This window comes from Rosa chinensis, chromosome 1 (genome assembly GCF_002994745.2).
Source record: "Rosa chinensis cultivar Old Blush chromosome 1, RchiOBHm-V2, whole genome shotgun sequence".
Classification (NCBI taxonomy): Eukaryota; Viridiplantae; Streptophyta; class Magnoliopsida; order Rosales; family Rosaceae; genus Rosa; species Rosa chinensis.
The window spans coordinates 39,244,455-39,263,288 of NC_037088.1; the positions used below are offsets into that span (position 1 = coordinate 39,244,455).

At 38.2% G+C, this 18,834-nt stretch overlaps 1 protein-coding gene across 1 annotated transcript; it reads right to left on the reverse strand.

Moving 5' to 3' along the window:
- Nucleotides 1-13,299: 13,299 nt before the first annotated feature.
- Nucleotides 13,300-14,529, reverse strand: LOC112166566. The gene is made up of 2 exons (XM_024303444.1): nt 13,928-14,529; nt 13,300-13,639 (listed from the first exon to the last, which is right to left on the reverse strand). The coding sequence occupies exons 1-2, from the start codon at nt 14,527-14,529 to the stop codon at nt 13,300-13,302; spliced, it is 942 nt and encodes a 313-aa protein (XP_024159212.1).
- Between the last annotated feature and the right edge of the window lie 4,305 nt (nt 14,530-18,834).

An 18,834-nucleotide genomic window follows, 5' to 3' on the forward strand; every position in this document is an offset into this window, starting at 1 on the left:
CACTTTGTGTGTATAGAGTATCGACAAAGTGGAAGAAAACAGTATTAGTAAAAATTAAATATGAAACGAAAAGAAGTATCTGTAGGAAATTTCCAAGAAAACATCTATGGTAGTAAATGATCTTTTGTGAGCAGATCCTTCATGAAATATGAAATCAAAAGAAGTATATTCCAAGTCCTAATCCAGCTTCCAGGAACAACACCCCCTTCATCTGGGATCTAATTTCTACTCAACAAAACATTTCCCTAGCTATTAATTTGTGCGTGTGTGTGCGTGTGTGTGCGTATACCACACACTTCTAGTTGCTATACCTCCCACCATTAGAAACAATGATCGGTACATGGTGTATCCACCAATCTTTTATTATGTAAGTTCATATATCTTCAAAGTTTGACATGTCTAGTTAAGTCAAACTATGCACAGTGCATACATGTTATCACACACCTCTGAACTACAAACAAAAAGGTAGAGTACAGTGCTAACACCACTAGCTTCCACAATCATTTGAACACCCGAATTCTCTTTCATCTCAACACTGATTATTCTCTATCTGTGAATAATATATATCTGGATACAAGTAGATGAAAAAATCTGCATAGGTCGAGTTTAGACCTCTCCAATTACTAATCTAGCATATACCCATTATTTTTCTGTCTTCCAACCCAACTCTTTCCAGATCAATCCCCTTCTCCCACCTCCCCCATGTGCAATCCTCTTTCTTCGAATGGCTATACTTTCTACTGATCAACACCCAATTACGTGCGTATGGTGCATGGACACCGGTAATAGCAAAGAAAATCACAAGAGAAGCGTGTACTCGTTAGGCTTGTGACACATTTACCATATCGATCAGCAGGGCAAACAACATTCATGATCCAACAAATTTATGTTGAGAAAGTAAATCGAAACAACATGCTCAATTATAAAGTACAACATGTGTGTTAGATATTTTTGATAACTTCTAGTTTGTATTTGAACAAAATATAATTGAAACCACAATTTTGTTGATTTGATTAATTTACAGTAGCAAATGAAACAGATGAACAAAAACTCAGCAAACGTTGTGCTTTGAGTTTCAGAATTGTTCTACTCTCTTATCTCACTTTTACATCAACCATCTCTTCCCTTATATAGGGTACAAGATTAACCTATAAAATATCTATAATGAAAGCATATTAAACTAGCTTAGAATACTTTAGATACAAAATATCTTGCTTAATCTTAGTGGAGCAAACAGTAATGCAAGTGGCTGTAAAATATCTTTCACCGCAACTAAGTCTTCATCGCAGCAAGTTTTATGCATCCAACGGACTTAATCCTTCAGCAAACAGATCGATAGTTATTCAGCGAACTGTAATTCGCCAACACTAGCTCTACGAACTTACTTCTGTCTTTTCCCCGCAGTGGACTCAACTCGCGAATGCACTTCAGCGAACTTTGATTCGCAGCGAACTTTGATTCGCAGCGAACTCACTTTAGCAAACTTTGCTGGAGCTTCCCAGATTGTCAGGAAAGCATTAATTCCAACACTCCCTCTTAATGCTTTGCTTCTTCATTCTGAGTAGGCCTCTAAGGTATTAGCTTTGGTGAAGATATCTGCAACTTGGTCTTCAGTATTGCAGTCGACCAAATCCACTTCATTTTCTTCAACTACATCCCTGATGTAGTGAAACTTCAAGGCAATATATTTTGACCTACTGTTGTACACAGGATTCTTGCTCATGGCTATTGCAGACTTGTTGTAGCAGAGAATGGTTGTTGCAGATCCTTGTTTCTCACCAAAATCTTCAATGACTCTTCTGATCCAAATTGCTTGCAAAGTAGCTAGAGATGCAAACACATACTCAGCTTCAGCTGTAGATAGGGCCACTGATTTTTGCTTCTTTGAAGGCCAAGAGAATACACCAGTTCCAAGAGTGAAAGTATATCCAGATGTGCTTTCCAAGTCATCTACACTGCCTCCCCAATTACTATCACAGAAACCAAAGAGTTTTGGTTCCACATTCTTCTCATACATAATACCGAATTCAATGGTACCTTGAATGTATCTCAGGGTCCTCTTTGCAGCTCCATAGTGTACTGTGGTTGGCTTCTGCATAAATCTGGACAACAGGCTTGTAGCATACATAAGGTCTGGTCTTGCTGCTGTCAAGTAAAGCAAACTTCCCACTAAACTTCTGTATATACTCTCATCTATACTACCACTTCCATCTTCTTTTTGAAATTTTTCATTGACAATTAGAGGTGTTGCAACAGATTTGCAACCAAACATCTTGAACTTCTCTAGAATTTCTTTACATATTTTTTATGTGTAATGAAGATTCCCTCCATTGATTGAACTATTTCAATTCCCAGAAAATAATGCATGATTCCCAAATCACTCATTTCATATTTCATCATTATATCAGACTTGAAATTTGAAATCATTTTTTCACAACTTCCAGTAAATACCAAATCATCAACATATAAGTAAATAATAAGAATGCTTGATTTCCCTTCAGTTTTGGTTTAAAGGGCAGGATCATTTTCACCCCTTTGAACTTTCTATGAAATAGGAATCAATCTCACCATACCAAGCCCTTAGGGCTTGTTTCAAACCATAAAGAGCCTTCTTCAGTTTGTAAACTTTCTGCTCTTTACCCTTGATGATGAAACCTTGTGGTTGTTCCACAAACATTTCTTCTTTTAACGCTCCATTTAGAAATGCAGACTTTACGTCTAACTGGGGTAGAAACCAGCCTTTTTGTGCGGCAATAAAAATCAGACCTCTTATGGTCTCATGCATTGCTACTGGTGCAAAAGTTTCATCGAAATCGACTCCAGATATCTCTGAGTACCCTTTTGCCACCAATCTTGCTTTGTTTCTATGTACAGAACTATCAGCATTTAGCTTGGTTTTGTAAATCCACTTTAAACCAATAACATCTTTGTTATCTAGTTTATTAACCAGCTCCCATGTATTGTTTTTCATAATTACATTTACCTCTTCTTTCATCGCAATTCTCCATTCATCTTCTTTCACAGCTTCTTCAAAATGCTTTGGTTCGAACAAGTATGCATTGCAACTTTCATACACATCATTCAAGCTTCTCAACCTAATCGGTGTTGAGCTTGGACTTGATTGTGCATTCGAAGGTGTGCTGGTGAAAGTTCTTGAGGACTGTGAGGCAGTGACTGTTGCAGTGGATCAAGTTCCAGCTGTTCTGAAACCTCTTGTTCATTTTGAACAATATTATCTTACACATCTTGTTGTAGGACTGAACCTTGATTCCAATCCCAAGATGATTTCTCACTGAAGAGAACACCTTTGCAGATAATCTTTTTTTTTTCCTTCAAATTGTAGAGCCTATAACCCTTTGTATGTGAACTGTATCCCATGAACGCAGTCTTTTTGACAGGACCCGCCCCGGATTTCACCCTGAAATCCGAAGAGGCCCTGCGGGGCCCACCTTAGAAGAAATTCTACCAAAAATTTGACAGAACTTCCCCTAAAAATGGACAACCCAAAACCTGTAGAAAAACAATTACACTTCTAAATCATCCATCCTTATTCTCCTGGAGCCACCCTGCTCCCTATATCACAACATCTCTCATATCACAAAACAATTCTGAAACTTAAGAATATTAATCTCAAGAGATATCAGAGCAATCTATTTCTCAGGCGTACAAGAAAGTAGAATACAAGATAAACGACCAATACTTTTATAATGCGGAAGCTATGATAGCTATGCCTCAACCCCAAGTACGCTCGACCTCAAGCTAAACTGGCCTGCAAACTGGGCATTTAAAACCGAAGGGCCCAGGGGAAAACATTTAAAATCCGTTAGAGTGAGTGGACGAAAAATAAGTAATTTCAAATGAATAAGTAAAACTTAATGCTTTCCCAAGTTATTCTCTAAAACCTCGCATGCAGTAACAATCTTGAAAACACTCTTAATCATCCTCTTTACTGAAATCTCAATCACATAACAAGAACATCTTGAAACCTCTTAAAATCGCATCCTCAATCCTTATAAAAACATCCTTTTCATGAGGCTCGTTTGATGACTAGAAAGGACTGCTGTCTAGTCATCTCATGCCATCTAGGAGGGACTGCCACCCAGATGACGCATCGGAAGGGACTGCCAACCGGGATAGGAGGCGGTGGATAGACGGGACTGCCGACTAACCACATGTAGTAGACGGGACTGCCGACTAACCACAGGTAGTAGACGGGACTGCCGACTAGCTACCTCATGTCATCTGGAAGGGACTGCCAACCAGGTGACGCATCGGATGGGACTGCCAACCGAGCTGTAGTCTGGAAGGGACTGCCAACCAGACTATTACCTAGAAGGGACTGCCAACTAGGTAAGATACGCATGCGCCAAAACTGGCCTCCTTAATAAACTGAATAGCCTCCTCAAGAACTGAACATAATCTCTTTCAATCACTTGCTTTCGGAAAGAAACTCGATATTACCTCAATAAATCAATAATAATTCACCGAAAGCATAACTCAGTAATAACTCACTAACTCAATCCTCGATATCTCAATAAATCCTCGAAAGCATAATCACATACTCTATAATTCAATAATTGCTTTCGGAAAGAAAGTTCCATCTAACCCAAGTCTGATAAGTGCGGAATTCAAAACCCAATAAATCTCGATAAATCAATCATGCTCAAATATTTGCTAAATCCCTCGCACTCGTATATCATCATAAAAACTGATATTCGAAAACAATAATTCTCATAATATTTTTCCGAATCAGTCACTTCCCGAAAATCATTTCCCAACTCAATAACTCATGAATGACTATCTCAAAAATCTACTAAAAGCCCTCGGGAAGGAATTTCAATACTAATCTCGTAATCCATAAATAAATCTCGATAAACTAAATCTCAAATATTCAAAACATAATTAAATCTCAATTGGAAGAAAATAATAATAATACTGCATGCGGAATTAATTTAAAAACAAATGTCCACTCACAGTACTATTGGCAACCACGCAAACGAGTTCCTTCATCTAACCGTAGCTCGCGACATTGCCCTGTACACAATTATATTTCCGTAAACGGCAATCCGATAAAATAATTACGAACTTAAACGAAATCCAAAAATCCCTATCTCCAATACTTCTCAAATTCAACCCAAATCTCTTCCACAATTCTAATTCCTCAATTTACATATTCCATAATGAAAACGAGGGAAATCCGACGGCCGGATTTCCCATAATTCCACCACAAAACTCCAAACTTCGAAAATTCACAAACAATTCCAAACTCCTCCAAAATTCACCAAACTTCATATATAAGCTCTATGATAATTATAGAATTTAACTAGCTAAAAATTGAAATTTATAAACTACCCTAGCCGCCGCTACCGCCGCCCACAGTGGCGGCGCCGCCGCCACCATCTCCGATGGCCACCAAAATTTGGCAGTAGCACCTTCTCAACACACTGATTCAACTTCTCAACTACAACATTCCCAAATAACAATTAAAAATGGCCGAAATCGATTCAATGAACAAAAACCCAGAAATCCTCAAGAACCCTAGAATTTCAATTCGTCGATTCGGCATCTACACAACAAATCGTGATACAAGGCCATAGGGGAAATGATCAGTGATGAAAACCGAACCTTCGACGACGAGATGGGGACTGGAGGTGGTCGGAATCGGAAAATATCGACGCTGCCTCAAAAATGCTACAGTGACCGTCATCTTCTTCTCGTTGCTGCACCTTCCACAGTTCATATTAAGCTACGAAACGAACCCAGAAATCAAGAGAAGGAAGAGAGCTTTCCAACGACATCTTACACGTCAAAATCCGTCGCCGGATGGAGGAGTTATGGCCGGAAGAAGGTGACGAGGTCGGAGAGGAAGAGAGAGTCGGGGAGAGAGAAAGGAGAGGGCTCGGTAAGTTTCCGAAAATGGAAACTTACCACAGTAACTCGTCCTATTTATAGAAACTTATCATGAACAGTAACTTTACCATTTCGCTTATAACTTTTGCATACGAACTCCGATTTTTACGTACCACATATGCACGTGCTCGGTTTAACGTCCTCTACAACTTTCATGAAGGAAATTTTCTCAAATTTTGACCCGAACAAAAATTCAACTTTTAGGGCCCCCTAAAAGCATTGAAATGACAGTAAAAGTGAAAGTAAAAGTTGTTTACCGTCCAAATGACTAGTAAACCGGTGAATTCGGGTTCGGGACGTCACAATCTCCCCACCTTATAAAAATTTCGTCCTCGAAATTCCATACTGTTGAAGTAGAGATGGGTGCACACGCCAATCCATAGTAAACAGTCACGAGATGAACAGCACATCAATCGTACGGCCGTGGCGATGATAAGGCACAGAAAAGATGTGCAAGTCTGCTCAAATCATGTAGAAATTACCTTCAAAACTGATCCAAAACTTGACCAATTAGAACATGGAGATCAACCCTTATAAGAAACAATTCTCTAGCTGAAATCTAGCCAAATATTGCTATCTGAATAATTCCCACAGTGTTCTTACTAAATTCAGTGTCTTAGTAGATAGATTTACTTCCACTCATTACTGACAGTCCTTAACAACTGAGGGAGAACATCGTCAAAGCATTATGTTTGAAGCAATCTGTAAACTGTTCAACTATGTGAGCAGAAACACCTACTAAAATTCTCAGAATAAAGACTCAAGGCTAAATCAAGGTCGGTTACTTGAACGAACTACACCTTGAAAGTGCATAACGAAAATCAAATCTTCTTTGGATTAAGTTTTCCCTTTGCAATTTTAAGTCAACGACTGGAGTAGCTGATAATCTCGACAATCTCGATTACACATGCAACCAAAACATATACTTAGAATCCCAAATGTATCAATGTTCCAAGTTGGATACCCTTGTCTTACCTAACTATGTAGTAGTACATACTCACAAGTACACAACTTCGACGTCAAGAAATTTAGGTCAAATAATAGTTCAGATGACTCATGGTATCAATATCACAAACTATGCAGTTTGAATAGTAGCATTCATACCTTTTCATATAACTCGTACAGTGAAGATCCACTTTGTTCACCAACAACATGATAATACATTTACTCACACTTAAAAACAATTTCAATTCATACACGGGTTATGTAAAGTCCAACAGTTAATAAAACACCACAAGATGCTCACTGATAACCCACATGTCTGAAACAACCAATTTCCTTAGCAACCACAAAACCGCACTTGCTTTTTGTCTGTTTGTGCTTAAATTTCTGATCGAATGTCGTGCACGTAGAGATCCCATAGTTGTCAAGCATATCAAAGAGTAGCCTCGAACCAACCTATAAGTTCTTAATCATGCATGTTATGGGGCCACTACACTTTCATTGCGCTACTTTGATACCTGACTAAAACATTGATCAAAGCCTTGAGATGACATCTAAGTCAACTAGAGAAACTTCTTTGATACATACCCTGCTGGCCATAAGGCGACACATTTCACACACCTGTTTATGTTCAAAATTTCTGTACCAGACTGCTAGCAAGATAGTCCATTCTTTCTTCTCTATGTTTCCACACCATAATCTTCTAATAATCAACGTCAAACTTGCAAGTACTTGAGTATAGCGAACTCTCCTGACATGGCTCAAAGCCGGTATCCCCAAGCGACGCTGTCATCACTAAACTGAGGATAAAGTAGCTGAAGATCCACCCTCTAACAACACTTATTCAATAATATTCCAGCTACAACAACAATTTCAAAAACTAATCCGCGCTAACTAAGATTGCACCAAAATTTCTCAATCCTTATCTTGCTAAGCATAAATCCAACAACACAACTCAACTATACTCGCTCAACAATTTAGTACTTCAAGAGTCAATTGAAACCCTTGATAAAACCCAACTCCAAACAAACAATTTCCAAACTCAACTCGAACATTTTGCCAAGTCATCATACCTATAAACCCGTGATGGTGACCGAATATCAATCGTACCAACAGCTTTCTATACTTCTCCAATCAAGGGCCACCATACGGTAGAAAGATCAATCAAAGTGAAAACTAAATTTCAAACTGTTTAACCCATTCCACCAGTAAAGGTACCAAGGTAGAAAAATTCACTTAATTCCTTCAAAGCAATCTGTTAATGTACGTATTCAACTCAAGCAACAACCAATTTTTTCCTAGATGATAAAACACCGTTCACAGAATCTTTCCTCGGACAACAACCTTGATGTAAAATAGACACCCGTCCAACATCTCATTTCACACAAAGCGGTACCTGGATCTGAAATTAATCCAACCACCTGGCGATCCAATTCCTCCATTTAATTACCATTGAAATACGCCACTACACAGACATACCGTATTACGTTTGACCCACATATAACAAGAATTCTGGTCAAACCTTAATTAGAAGTATTTCCGGAGCCAACTAGGAAACTTATTTCCTCAAAGTTATTCCACTAACCACTCTTACAATATCACAATCCAACTGTCTAGCAAAAACTTCACCAAGAATCTATCACAATTAATCTTTAAGGCTCCACAATTTATAACTCGAATCATACTCCGTATCACAAGTAATTCCACTTGCACCATTATGAATACCCAACGAGATCACTACCACTATTCTCCAATTTTTAGGTACAACCATTTCAACCAAAACGGATAACCAATTGAGTACACGCATAGGCACAATCTCATATACAAAAGTTGTTTCTAATCTTCTCAATTAAATACTGGCAAAGATCGTAACTCGATTGTAAAGCTCTATGCGTCCAACTAAATACTCAAGTTTCAAACATAAAACTATATCAAAAACTTAAATTCTGTCTATCTCCTTACTCAATACGATCCAAAACTTCAAAAGGATCAATTATAAGTCAATGTATCTAAAATCAATTTCTTCCAATCCAAACAAAACTAGATCCAAATATCATGGTTAGGTCAAAGGCCCAAGATAACCAGTCATGATTTCCAAGTAATCTCCAACAACTATCAATGATATCACAAATGTCACATACATGACATATCACATTATGTACCACAAATCCTGAAACTGGGTTCAACATCAAAACCACTAATATTACTAGTTCCATTTCCATCAAAAATTCTGATTCCAAAGCAATTTATAGCAACTAGAGACAGCCCAAAGCTATGTCCACTCAACTCTAACAATCAACCACAAAATCGAACTCCAGTCTTGCACCTTAAACCTTGCCCCAACAAACTTGTTGGCATCGAGGGAGAGATAACCACCACATTCCCTCGGATCACATTTCGTAACATAACTCAAACCTGTAGAGTAATCTAACATCACCATCACCAGGAAAAGATGCAAGACACGTAATTAATCTGATACGCGGAGAAATCCCTATGAGGTCGGCGTATACGAGGCATAGCACCTGAATGAAAGTCATTAACCACGTACCTTACATACTTGATGAATACTTCAGCACCGAAGAGTAAACGATGGGGAACCGCTGCAGTCGGGCCATCACTCGGGAGGTACTGAGTAACATCAAGCATATAAGGTAACTAGAATAGAAACGAGTCTACAGAACCTAACAACCTAATGCTCTGATACCAACTGACAGGACCCGCCCCGGATTTCACCCTGAAATCCGAAGAGGCCCTGCGGGGCCCACCTTAGAAGAAATTCTACCAAAAATTTGACAGAACTTCCCCTAAAAATGGACAACCTAAAACCTGTAGAAAAACAATTACACTTCTAAATCATCCATCCTTATTCTCCTGGAGCCACCCTGCTCCCTATATCACAACATCTCTCATATCACAAAACAATTCTGAAACTTAAGAATATTAATCTCAAGAGATATCAGAGCAATCTATTTCTCAGGCGTACAAGAAAGTAGAATACAAGATAAACGACCAATACTTTTATAATGCGGAAGCTATGATAGCTATGCCTCAACCCCAAGTACGCTCGACCTCAAGCTAAACTGGCCTGCAAACTGGGCATTTAAAACCGAAGGGCCCAGGGGAAAACATTTAAAATCCGTTAGAGTGAGTGGACGAAAAATAAGTAATTTCAAATGAATAAGTAAAACTTAATGCTTTCCCAAGTTATTCTCTAAAACCTCGCATGCAGTAACAATCTTGAAAACACTCTTAATCATCCTCTTTACTGAAATCTCAATCACATAACAAGAACATCTTGAAACCTCTTAAAATCGCATCCTCAATCCTTATAAAAACATCCTTTTCATGAGGCTCGTTTGATGACTAGAAAGGACTGCTGTCTAGTCATCTCATGCCATCTAGGAGGGACTGCCACCCAGATGACGCATCGGAAGGGACTGCCAACCGGGATAGGAGGCGGTGGATAGACGGGACTGCCGACTAACCACATGTAGTAGACGGGACTGCCGACTAACCACAGGTAGTAGACGGGACTGCCGACTAGCTACCTCATGTCATCTGGAAGGGATTGCCAACCAGGTGACGCATCGGATGGGACTGCCAACCGAGCTGTAGTCTGGAAGGGACTGCCAACCAGACTATTACCTAGAAGGGACTGCCAACTAGGTAAGATACGCATGCGCCAAAACTGGCCTCCTTAATAAACTGAATAGCCTCCTCAAGAACTGAACATAATCTCTTTCAATCACTTGCTTTCGGAAAGAAACTCGATATTACCTCAATAAATCAATAATAATTCACCGAAAGCATAACTCAGTAATAACTCACTAACTCAATCCTCGATATCTCAATAAATCCTCGAAAGCATAATCACATACTCTATAATTCAATAATTGCTTTCGGAAAGAAAGTTCCATCTAACCCAAGTCTGATAAGTGCGGAATTCAAAACCCAATAAATCTCGATAAATCAATCATGCTCAAATATTTGCTAAATCCCTCGCACTCGTATATCATCATAAAAACTGATATTCGAAAACAATAATTCTCATAATATTTTTCCGAATCAGTCACTTCCCGAAAATCATTTTCCAACTCAATAACTCATGAATGACTATCTCAAAAATCTACTAAAAGCCCTCGGGAAGGAATTTCAATACTAATCTCGTAATCCATAAATAAATCTCGATAAACTAAATCTCAAATATTCAAAACATAATTAAATCTCAATTGGAAGAAAATAATAATAATACTGCATGCGGAATTAATTTAAAAACAAATGTCCACTCACAGTACTATTGGCAACCACGCAAACGAGTTCCTTCATCTAACCGTAGCTCGCGACATTGCCCTGTACACAATTATATTTCCGTAAACGGCAATCCGATAAAATAATTACGAACTTAAACGAAATCCAAAAATCCCTATCTCCAATACTTCTCAAATTCAACCCAAATCTCTTCCACAATTCTAATTCCTCAATTTACATATTCCATAATGAAAATGAGGGAAATCCGACGGCCGGATTTCCCATAATTCCACCACAAAACTCCAAACTTCGAAAATTCACAAACAATTCCAAACTCCTCCAAAATTCACCAAACTTCATATATAAGCTCTATGATAATTATAGAATTTAACTAGCTAAAAATTGAAATTTATAAACTACCCTAGCCGCCGCTACCGCCGCCCACAGTGGCGGCGCCGCCGCCACCATCTCCGATGGCCACCAAAATTTGGCAGTAGCACCTTCTCAACACACTGATTCAACTTCTCAACTACAACATTCCCAAATAACAATTAAAAATGGCCGAAATCGATTCAATGAACAAAAACCCAGAAATCCTCAAGAACCCTAGAATTTCAATTCGTCGATTCGGCATCTACACAACAAATCGTGATACAAGGCCATAGGGGAAATGATCAGTGATGAAAACCGAACCTTCGACGGCGAGATGGGGACCGGAGGTGGTCGGAATCGGAAAATATCGACGCTGCCTCAAAAATGCTACAGTGACCGTCATCTTCTTCTCGTTTCTGCACCTTCCACAGTTCATATTAAGCTACGAAATGAACCCAGAAATCAAGAGAAGGAAGAGAGCTTTCCAACGACATCTTACACGTCAAAATCCGTCGCCGGATGGAGGAGTTATGGCCGGAAGAAGGTGACGAGGTCGGAGAGGAAGAGAGAGAAAGGAGAGGGCTCGGTAAGTTTCCGAAAATGGAAACTTACCACAGTAACTCGTCCTATTTATAGAAACTTATCATGAACAGTAACTTTACCATTTCGCTTATAACTTTTGCATACGAACTCCGATTTTTACGTACCACATATGCACGTGCTCGGTTTAACGTCCTCTACAACTTTCATGAAGGAAATTTTCTCAAATTTTGACCCGAACAAAAAGTCAACTTTTAGGGCCCCCTAAAAGCATTGAAATGACAGTAAAAGTGAAAGTAAAAGTTGTTTACCGTCCAAATGACTAGTAAACCGGTGAATTCGGGTTCGGGACGTCACACTTTTCACTTGATTCATCAAGGTTCCTTCTCAGCTCCTTTAGAATATGTGCATGGCAGATTGAACCAAACACCCTCAAGTGGTTAACACTTGGTTTTCTTCCACTCCAGCCTTCAATTGGTGTCATTCCTTGCATAGTTGTTGTTGGATGCTATTTATCAAATATGCTGCGGTGTTGACAGCTTTGGCCCAAAATTCTTGAGGCATCTTCGTGTCATGCAACATTGATTTTGCCATTTCCACAATTGTTCTATTATTTCTTTTTGCTACCCCATTTTGCTGCGGTGTATAGCTTATTGTGAGTTGTCTTTCCAAACCGATGTTTGCATAGAAATTCCCGAACTCATTTGATGTATGTTCACCTCCTCTGTCTATTCTCAATACTTTGATATTGAGATTTGATTATCTCTCAACCATTGCTTGAAACTTCTTGAATACTAAGAACACATTAGACTTCTGCCTCATGAAAGAAACCTAAGTCATTCTTGAATAATCATCAATGAACGTAAGAAAGTATATATTTCCAGCTTCAGTTATGGGCTTCATTGGACCACAAACATCAGAATGAACTAACTCAAATAGAATTTGGCTCTTTATGCTCTCTCTTTTGGAAATGAGATTATAATGTGTTGTTTTCCAAGTGCACACCCTTCACATACTTCAGTAACTTCTTTGATTTTTGGCAATCCCTACACCATTTCATTTTGATGCAATTGCTTCAGAGTTTGAAAACTCAAATGTCCAAGTCTTTGATGCCAGAGCCAAGGATCATCCTATAGCTCCATTTTTCTTGCACTCTCTGTTGCATATTTGAGAGTCAAAGAAAAACTTATATTCCTCTTCATCTCAACTTCTACCATCAGTTTCTTGTTGCTCCCTCTCTTGAAGATCTTGCAAGTGTTGTCACCAAAGTGTAGAGGATATGAGTGCTCAATCAGCTGACCAACACTTAGCAAATTTGAGAATAACATCCCTGTTGAATATTTTTCCATTTTTGGTTTCCACTGCAATTCTTCCTTTGGCTTTTGTGTCAACCAACATTCCATTTCCCATCTTCACTTTAGTGATGCTGTTGTTGTCAATATCATATAGAAGATTAGCATTCCCAGTCATATGATTACTGCAAGCACTATTAACAAGTGACATGCACATTCTCACTCGTGCAGTTGCAGCATGGCTGATAGAGAACATGTTGGTATCACACTGTTCTTCAATGGAGTTTGCTTGTTGATTTCCTTTGTAGTTACAATCCTTCTTGACATGACCAAACCTGTGACAATTTGTACACTTTGGTTTTCCTTTAAACCAACATTCACCATTGTGCATTTTTTAGCAAATAGAACACTTTGAATAACTTGAATTGCTACTTCCTTCATTATTTTTCTTCACTAACTGATCTGATTTGCCTTCCTACTTCTTGCCTTTATTTTTCCAGTTCTTCTTCATTTTCCGGTTTCCCTGATTTGAATTAGGACTAGATGGCTCATAATTCTTCTAATTTGAGCTAAGACTCAGTGTTTGAAAAGCTTTTTCAGATGGTTCATCATGACTCATTAACCTCTGATCAAAAGCCTTAAGTGTCCCCATCACATCTTGAACACCAAGAGTTTCCATATCAATAGTCTCCTCTATAATACAGATTATAGCATCATATTTTCTATTTAGACTCATAAGGATCTTTTGTACTATTCTTTTCTCTGAAATATGTCCACCATTGGCTTTCATTTGGTTTACTACATCAGTCAATGTAGTACTGTAATCATTTAGCAGCTCAGTTTCATTCATTCTAGTATACTCAAAATCTCTTCTCAAAGATTGAAGTTTAACAGCTCTAACTTTTTCTGAGCCTTTGAACTCAAGCAACAAAACATTCCAAGCTGCTTTTGTTGTTTCTTCATTTGATATTCTTGGAAAGATCTCATTTGAGACTGAGTTTTGCAGTATGCCTAGAGCTTTTGCATCTTTCTTTATGTTTGTCTTCAGCTCCAATTTTTTAGTATTGGACATGTTTTCAATTTCTGGAACTGTATAGCCTTCATCCACATAACTCCATAGTTCATGTGAGATGAACATGGTTCTCATCTTGATCATCCAGAAGTCGAAGTTCTTTCCACTGAAGATTGGAACTTTGATTTCTAATGAGTTGCTTGAACTAGCCATATTAGATCAGTAACTTGTGTTTGATTTTTTATTTATTCAATAGTCTCGGCCAGTTGATATTGATCAACAGAGCTCTGATACCATGTTGGATATTTTTGATAACTTCTACTTTGAATTTGAACAAAATATAATCAAAACCACAACTTTGTTGATTTGATTAATTTGCAGTAGCAAATGAAGCTAGAACAGATGAACAAAAACTCAGCAAACATTGTGCTTTGAGTTTTAGAATTGTACTACTTTATGATCTCACTTTTACATCAACCATCTCTACAAGATTAACCTATAGAATATCTAGAATGAAAGCATATTAAACTAGCTTAATGTACCTTAATTACAAAATATCTAGCTTAATCTGAGTGGAGCAAACAGTAATGCAAGTGGCTGTAAAATATCTTTCACCGCAGCTAAGTCTTCATCACAGCAAGTTTTATGCAGCGAACAGACTTAATCCTTCAGCAAACAGACTTAGTTATTCAGCGAACTGTAATTCGCCAACACTACTTCTCAGCGAACTTACTGTTTTAGCTGTCTTGGAAAGGGTTCGGTCCAGCTAAATCACGGGGTGTCTCGACCTGCTACTATCTCTATCGGTCTCGGTTATCTGTAAGACAAACAAAGGTCAGAGGAAAGACCAGGTGTGCCGGCCTTCAACACTCCGATGCCTAAGTCAGTATCGTTATAAGATAATTATAATGGAAAGCGATAGTAAACAGTTACCTCTTTCAGTTGTTGGAGATGACCTTAATGTAGTAGGTTCGTGGGAGCTTGGTTTCATTTCCTTCAGTGTGGGACATTTGGGGTTCCCGATATCGCCCCAAGGGGTATCGGGACCCCTGGCTGGGAGCACTTTCCTTCCTTTGTGGTGGCTAGACGAGCCTTGTGCTTCCAGTACTTGTGCCTGGGAGGTATATGTATACCAACACTTACTTCTGTCTTTTCCCCGTAGTGAACTCACCTTGCGAAAGCACTTCAGCGAACATTGATTCGCAGTGAACTCACTTCAGTGAACATTGATTCGCAGTGAACTCACTTCAGCGAACTTTGCTTGAGCTTCCCAGATTGTCAGGAAAGCATTAATTCCAACAATGTAGGCATTTCGGTTAAACGGTGCACGATTAAATTCGCTGCCTCGAGTAATAGCAAACAATATATTGTAAATTAGCATGACACAAGAAGCTGTGCTAAATCATTTTCAATTCAAGCGAAAAGACAATGCCTAAATTATCATTTTATTATTTTTTATTTATTCATCAAACTTGTAACTGATCCCTGATAAACCCTATCAACATCTGCTGCTACTCATAATAGCTAAGATGATACAACAACCTCCCACAATTTATTGAGGTACATCTGTGTTTCCCTTGAATGTTCCCAGATCCAGCACTGTTATACCTTCTTCTATGTTCTAAATTTCAGAGCAGTCACAAGTTTTCAACATCAGCACATCCAATCTAACCCTGCAAGCAGCATAATTAAATTCTGGATATATTCAGAACAGGCCTAAAATGTTCAATTCAAACAGCAACTCATCAGCACTAATATGTGTTCTTAATTTACACAACTTCAATGAAACCTAGCAATCCCCAATATATTCAGAACAGACCTAAAATGTTAGTAAGATTTTACCATTAAACCTGGTAGGCTTCTGCCGACAGCATATCCAGATGCATCCCTGGAGTTATATTCTACAAAACCATCAAAACCACATCAAATACCAAACAACTCAAAACCCTAATGACGCAAACCTAAAACTTTACCAAAATAAAAATAAAAATTACAGAAATAAAATTGAATAGCCAAACGACAATTGAATTGGAATATGATACAGTACATCCAGCTGCTTCTGCAGACTCCTAGGCCTCCTCTTAGGCCGGTGCGACGGATTCTTCCCTATCAAGAGTAAAACATCCTCCTCAATCTCTTCTTTGGTCAATGTAAGAGATATCTCCATCCTCGGCTCCTTAGGTTTTTTTCGTTTGACAACCTCTAGCCAATCTGGACCGACCCACCTCTGGGGTTTCGTTATGCTCCCCCACCGGTGCACCGATGTTCATGGCACTAGCCTCTCCATTGGGCTTCTTCACCAGTTTCCTGAGCCTCAAATTCCATGTTTTGTTCCCCTTCTCCTCCAATCCTTTCCTAGTAGTTAAAGCAGCCAAAGCAGAAATAGCAGGATCATCAAAGTTAGGTTTTTGATCCTCTATTTTTTTTTTTCACCTGAGGAGCGTCGTCTTTGTCCAGCTTGAGCCGGATGTAAACCTTCAAATTTGGTTTCTTGGATGGCGGCTGTTCGGACAAGACTTCATTCTGGTCAGTGAGGTTTTCCCCAGTGTAGGAGCTGTGGTCAGGTAGCTCAGCTGCCGAGTCATGGTTGGGGAGTTGGGGTTCATTACCCAACTGGCGAGAGTGACGTGAGTTTTTCTTGGTCCATTTCAACCCCGATATGTCAGGGTTGGGGGTTTGGGAAGTCCACTTATTAGGTGACACAGACGAGGAGGAGGCTATGGAAGCGGGTTTGGGTTTGGAATTTTGGGGTTTGGACACGGGTTGGATTAAAGGACTAATGAAACAGAAACACCGTGCAATTGTTGGTTGGTGGTTTTCAGGGCCGGTCCTTACTTTTTAGAGGCCCGAGGCAAATATTTGTAAGAATTTTTTTGTTCTAAAATAAATTAAATCCAAAAGAGAAATTTTATTCGCACACCCTAATATACTAAGTACACATTCCTATTTTATTACATTCAATATGAGATTTCATGGATAGATAAAATGACCAAAAGAGACATTTATATAAAAAGTAGAGAATATATATTGTTGAGATTGGATAATCTCACTCACTGACATTTTCTTCTTTTCTAAGCTTGCAGTATAGAACCCTAGAAATGGTTGACAAAATTAATCAACAAACATTCATTATTTGAGAGGGAATTGACATAGTTTCTTAAATTGGAGTTTTGGAAACCTCAATTGAGGTATTGGTACTTCATTTTTCACTGAACTTTAAATTACAAATTTAGATTTTTAATTTTAGTTGTTCAATACAAAGATAAACTCTTGAAAGCAGTAAGTTAATATCGATAACTTATTCTAATTTGGATTGTTCAGTGTTCACGTCTGTAAACTGCTCACAACACAAGTTTTTTTTTTTTTTCCTTGACCTAGTTATGAAGTATGAACTACTGCAAATTGACATTATTAATGTCAATGCCCATGTCTTTAATCTACTCAGATGAAATTAATTGATATAGGTCTAGAAAACTTTCACACTATAGAATAGTTCTCATAAACTAAAAAAAGATTGATATGTTTTGTGAAATTGATGGCAGTTTGGGAAGTTTGGGGTGATATATTTAGTAAAATATTAAAGCAAAAAATATAATGGGTGGGTGTATTAAGTAGTGAATGTGTATTTAGTATTTAGATATGTGTGAATAAAATTTCCCAATCCAAAAACACTAGTAGAAATGAAAAAAATAAATAGAAAATATATATATATATATATATATTTATATTGTATTCTTAAATAGTTAATTTAGAAATGACATTAGTAGCAGTGAAAAAAAATTGAAAAGTGTTTAATACTAGAAGAAACCAAGAAATAAAAGAAAAGGGTGCAGAACGAAACCTATTGGATTCGAACCTGGGTGGTTAGAGGGCCACATCGCGCCCCACACTACACAACTTACACACTTGCGACTGTGCTAAGGCAGCCTCCAACAACAATGTGGCAAAGAATATATATAAATATTCAAATACAAATATATATATATATATATATATATATATATAAACTGTTGGAGGCCCGTCGCCTTAGGCGGCAGCCCTCAGGGCCGGCCCTGGTGGTTTTTAGCTCTCTCTCTCTCTCTCTCTCTCAGTTCTTCTGTCACTGAGAACCTGAGAAAACACAGAGATAAGCAGTGAGTGCTTTACTAATCAGTGACTCAGAGTTGTAGAAGCGACTGGAATTTATAGCGTGAGAAAGGAGGAGGGAGAGTGCATAGTGACAAAGTAGAATATGGCAGTTATTTTGTTTCTGTATCTGGAAAAATGTGAACATGGTTTCTTGGTTGTATTTTTTTCTCCGTATGCCCAAAATACCCTTCCAACTTTTTTCCATGTTTGCCTAAAATTGTCTCTCTTTTTTTAATCAGAAAATGCAAAAGGTTTTGTCCTTCATCTGTTTTTACCCCCCTCTAATTTTTTTACCTAGGGTTGTTTGTTACTAAATTTGCTTAAAACATTTCTACTACCAACAAAGTATGTTAAACTGGAATTACAAGAACAAAAAAATTCTTCAAATTG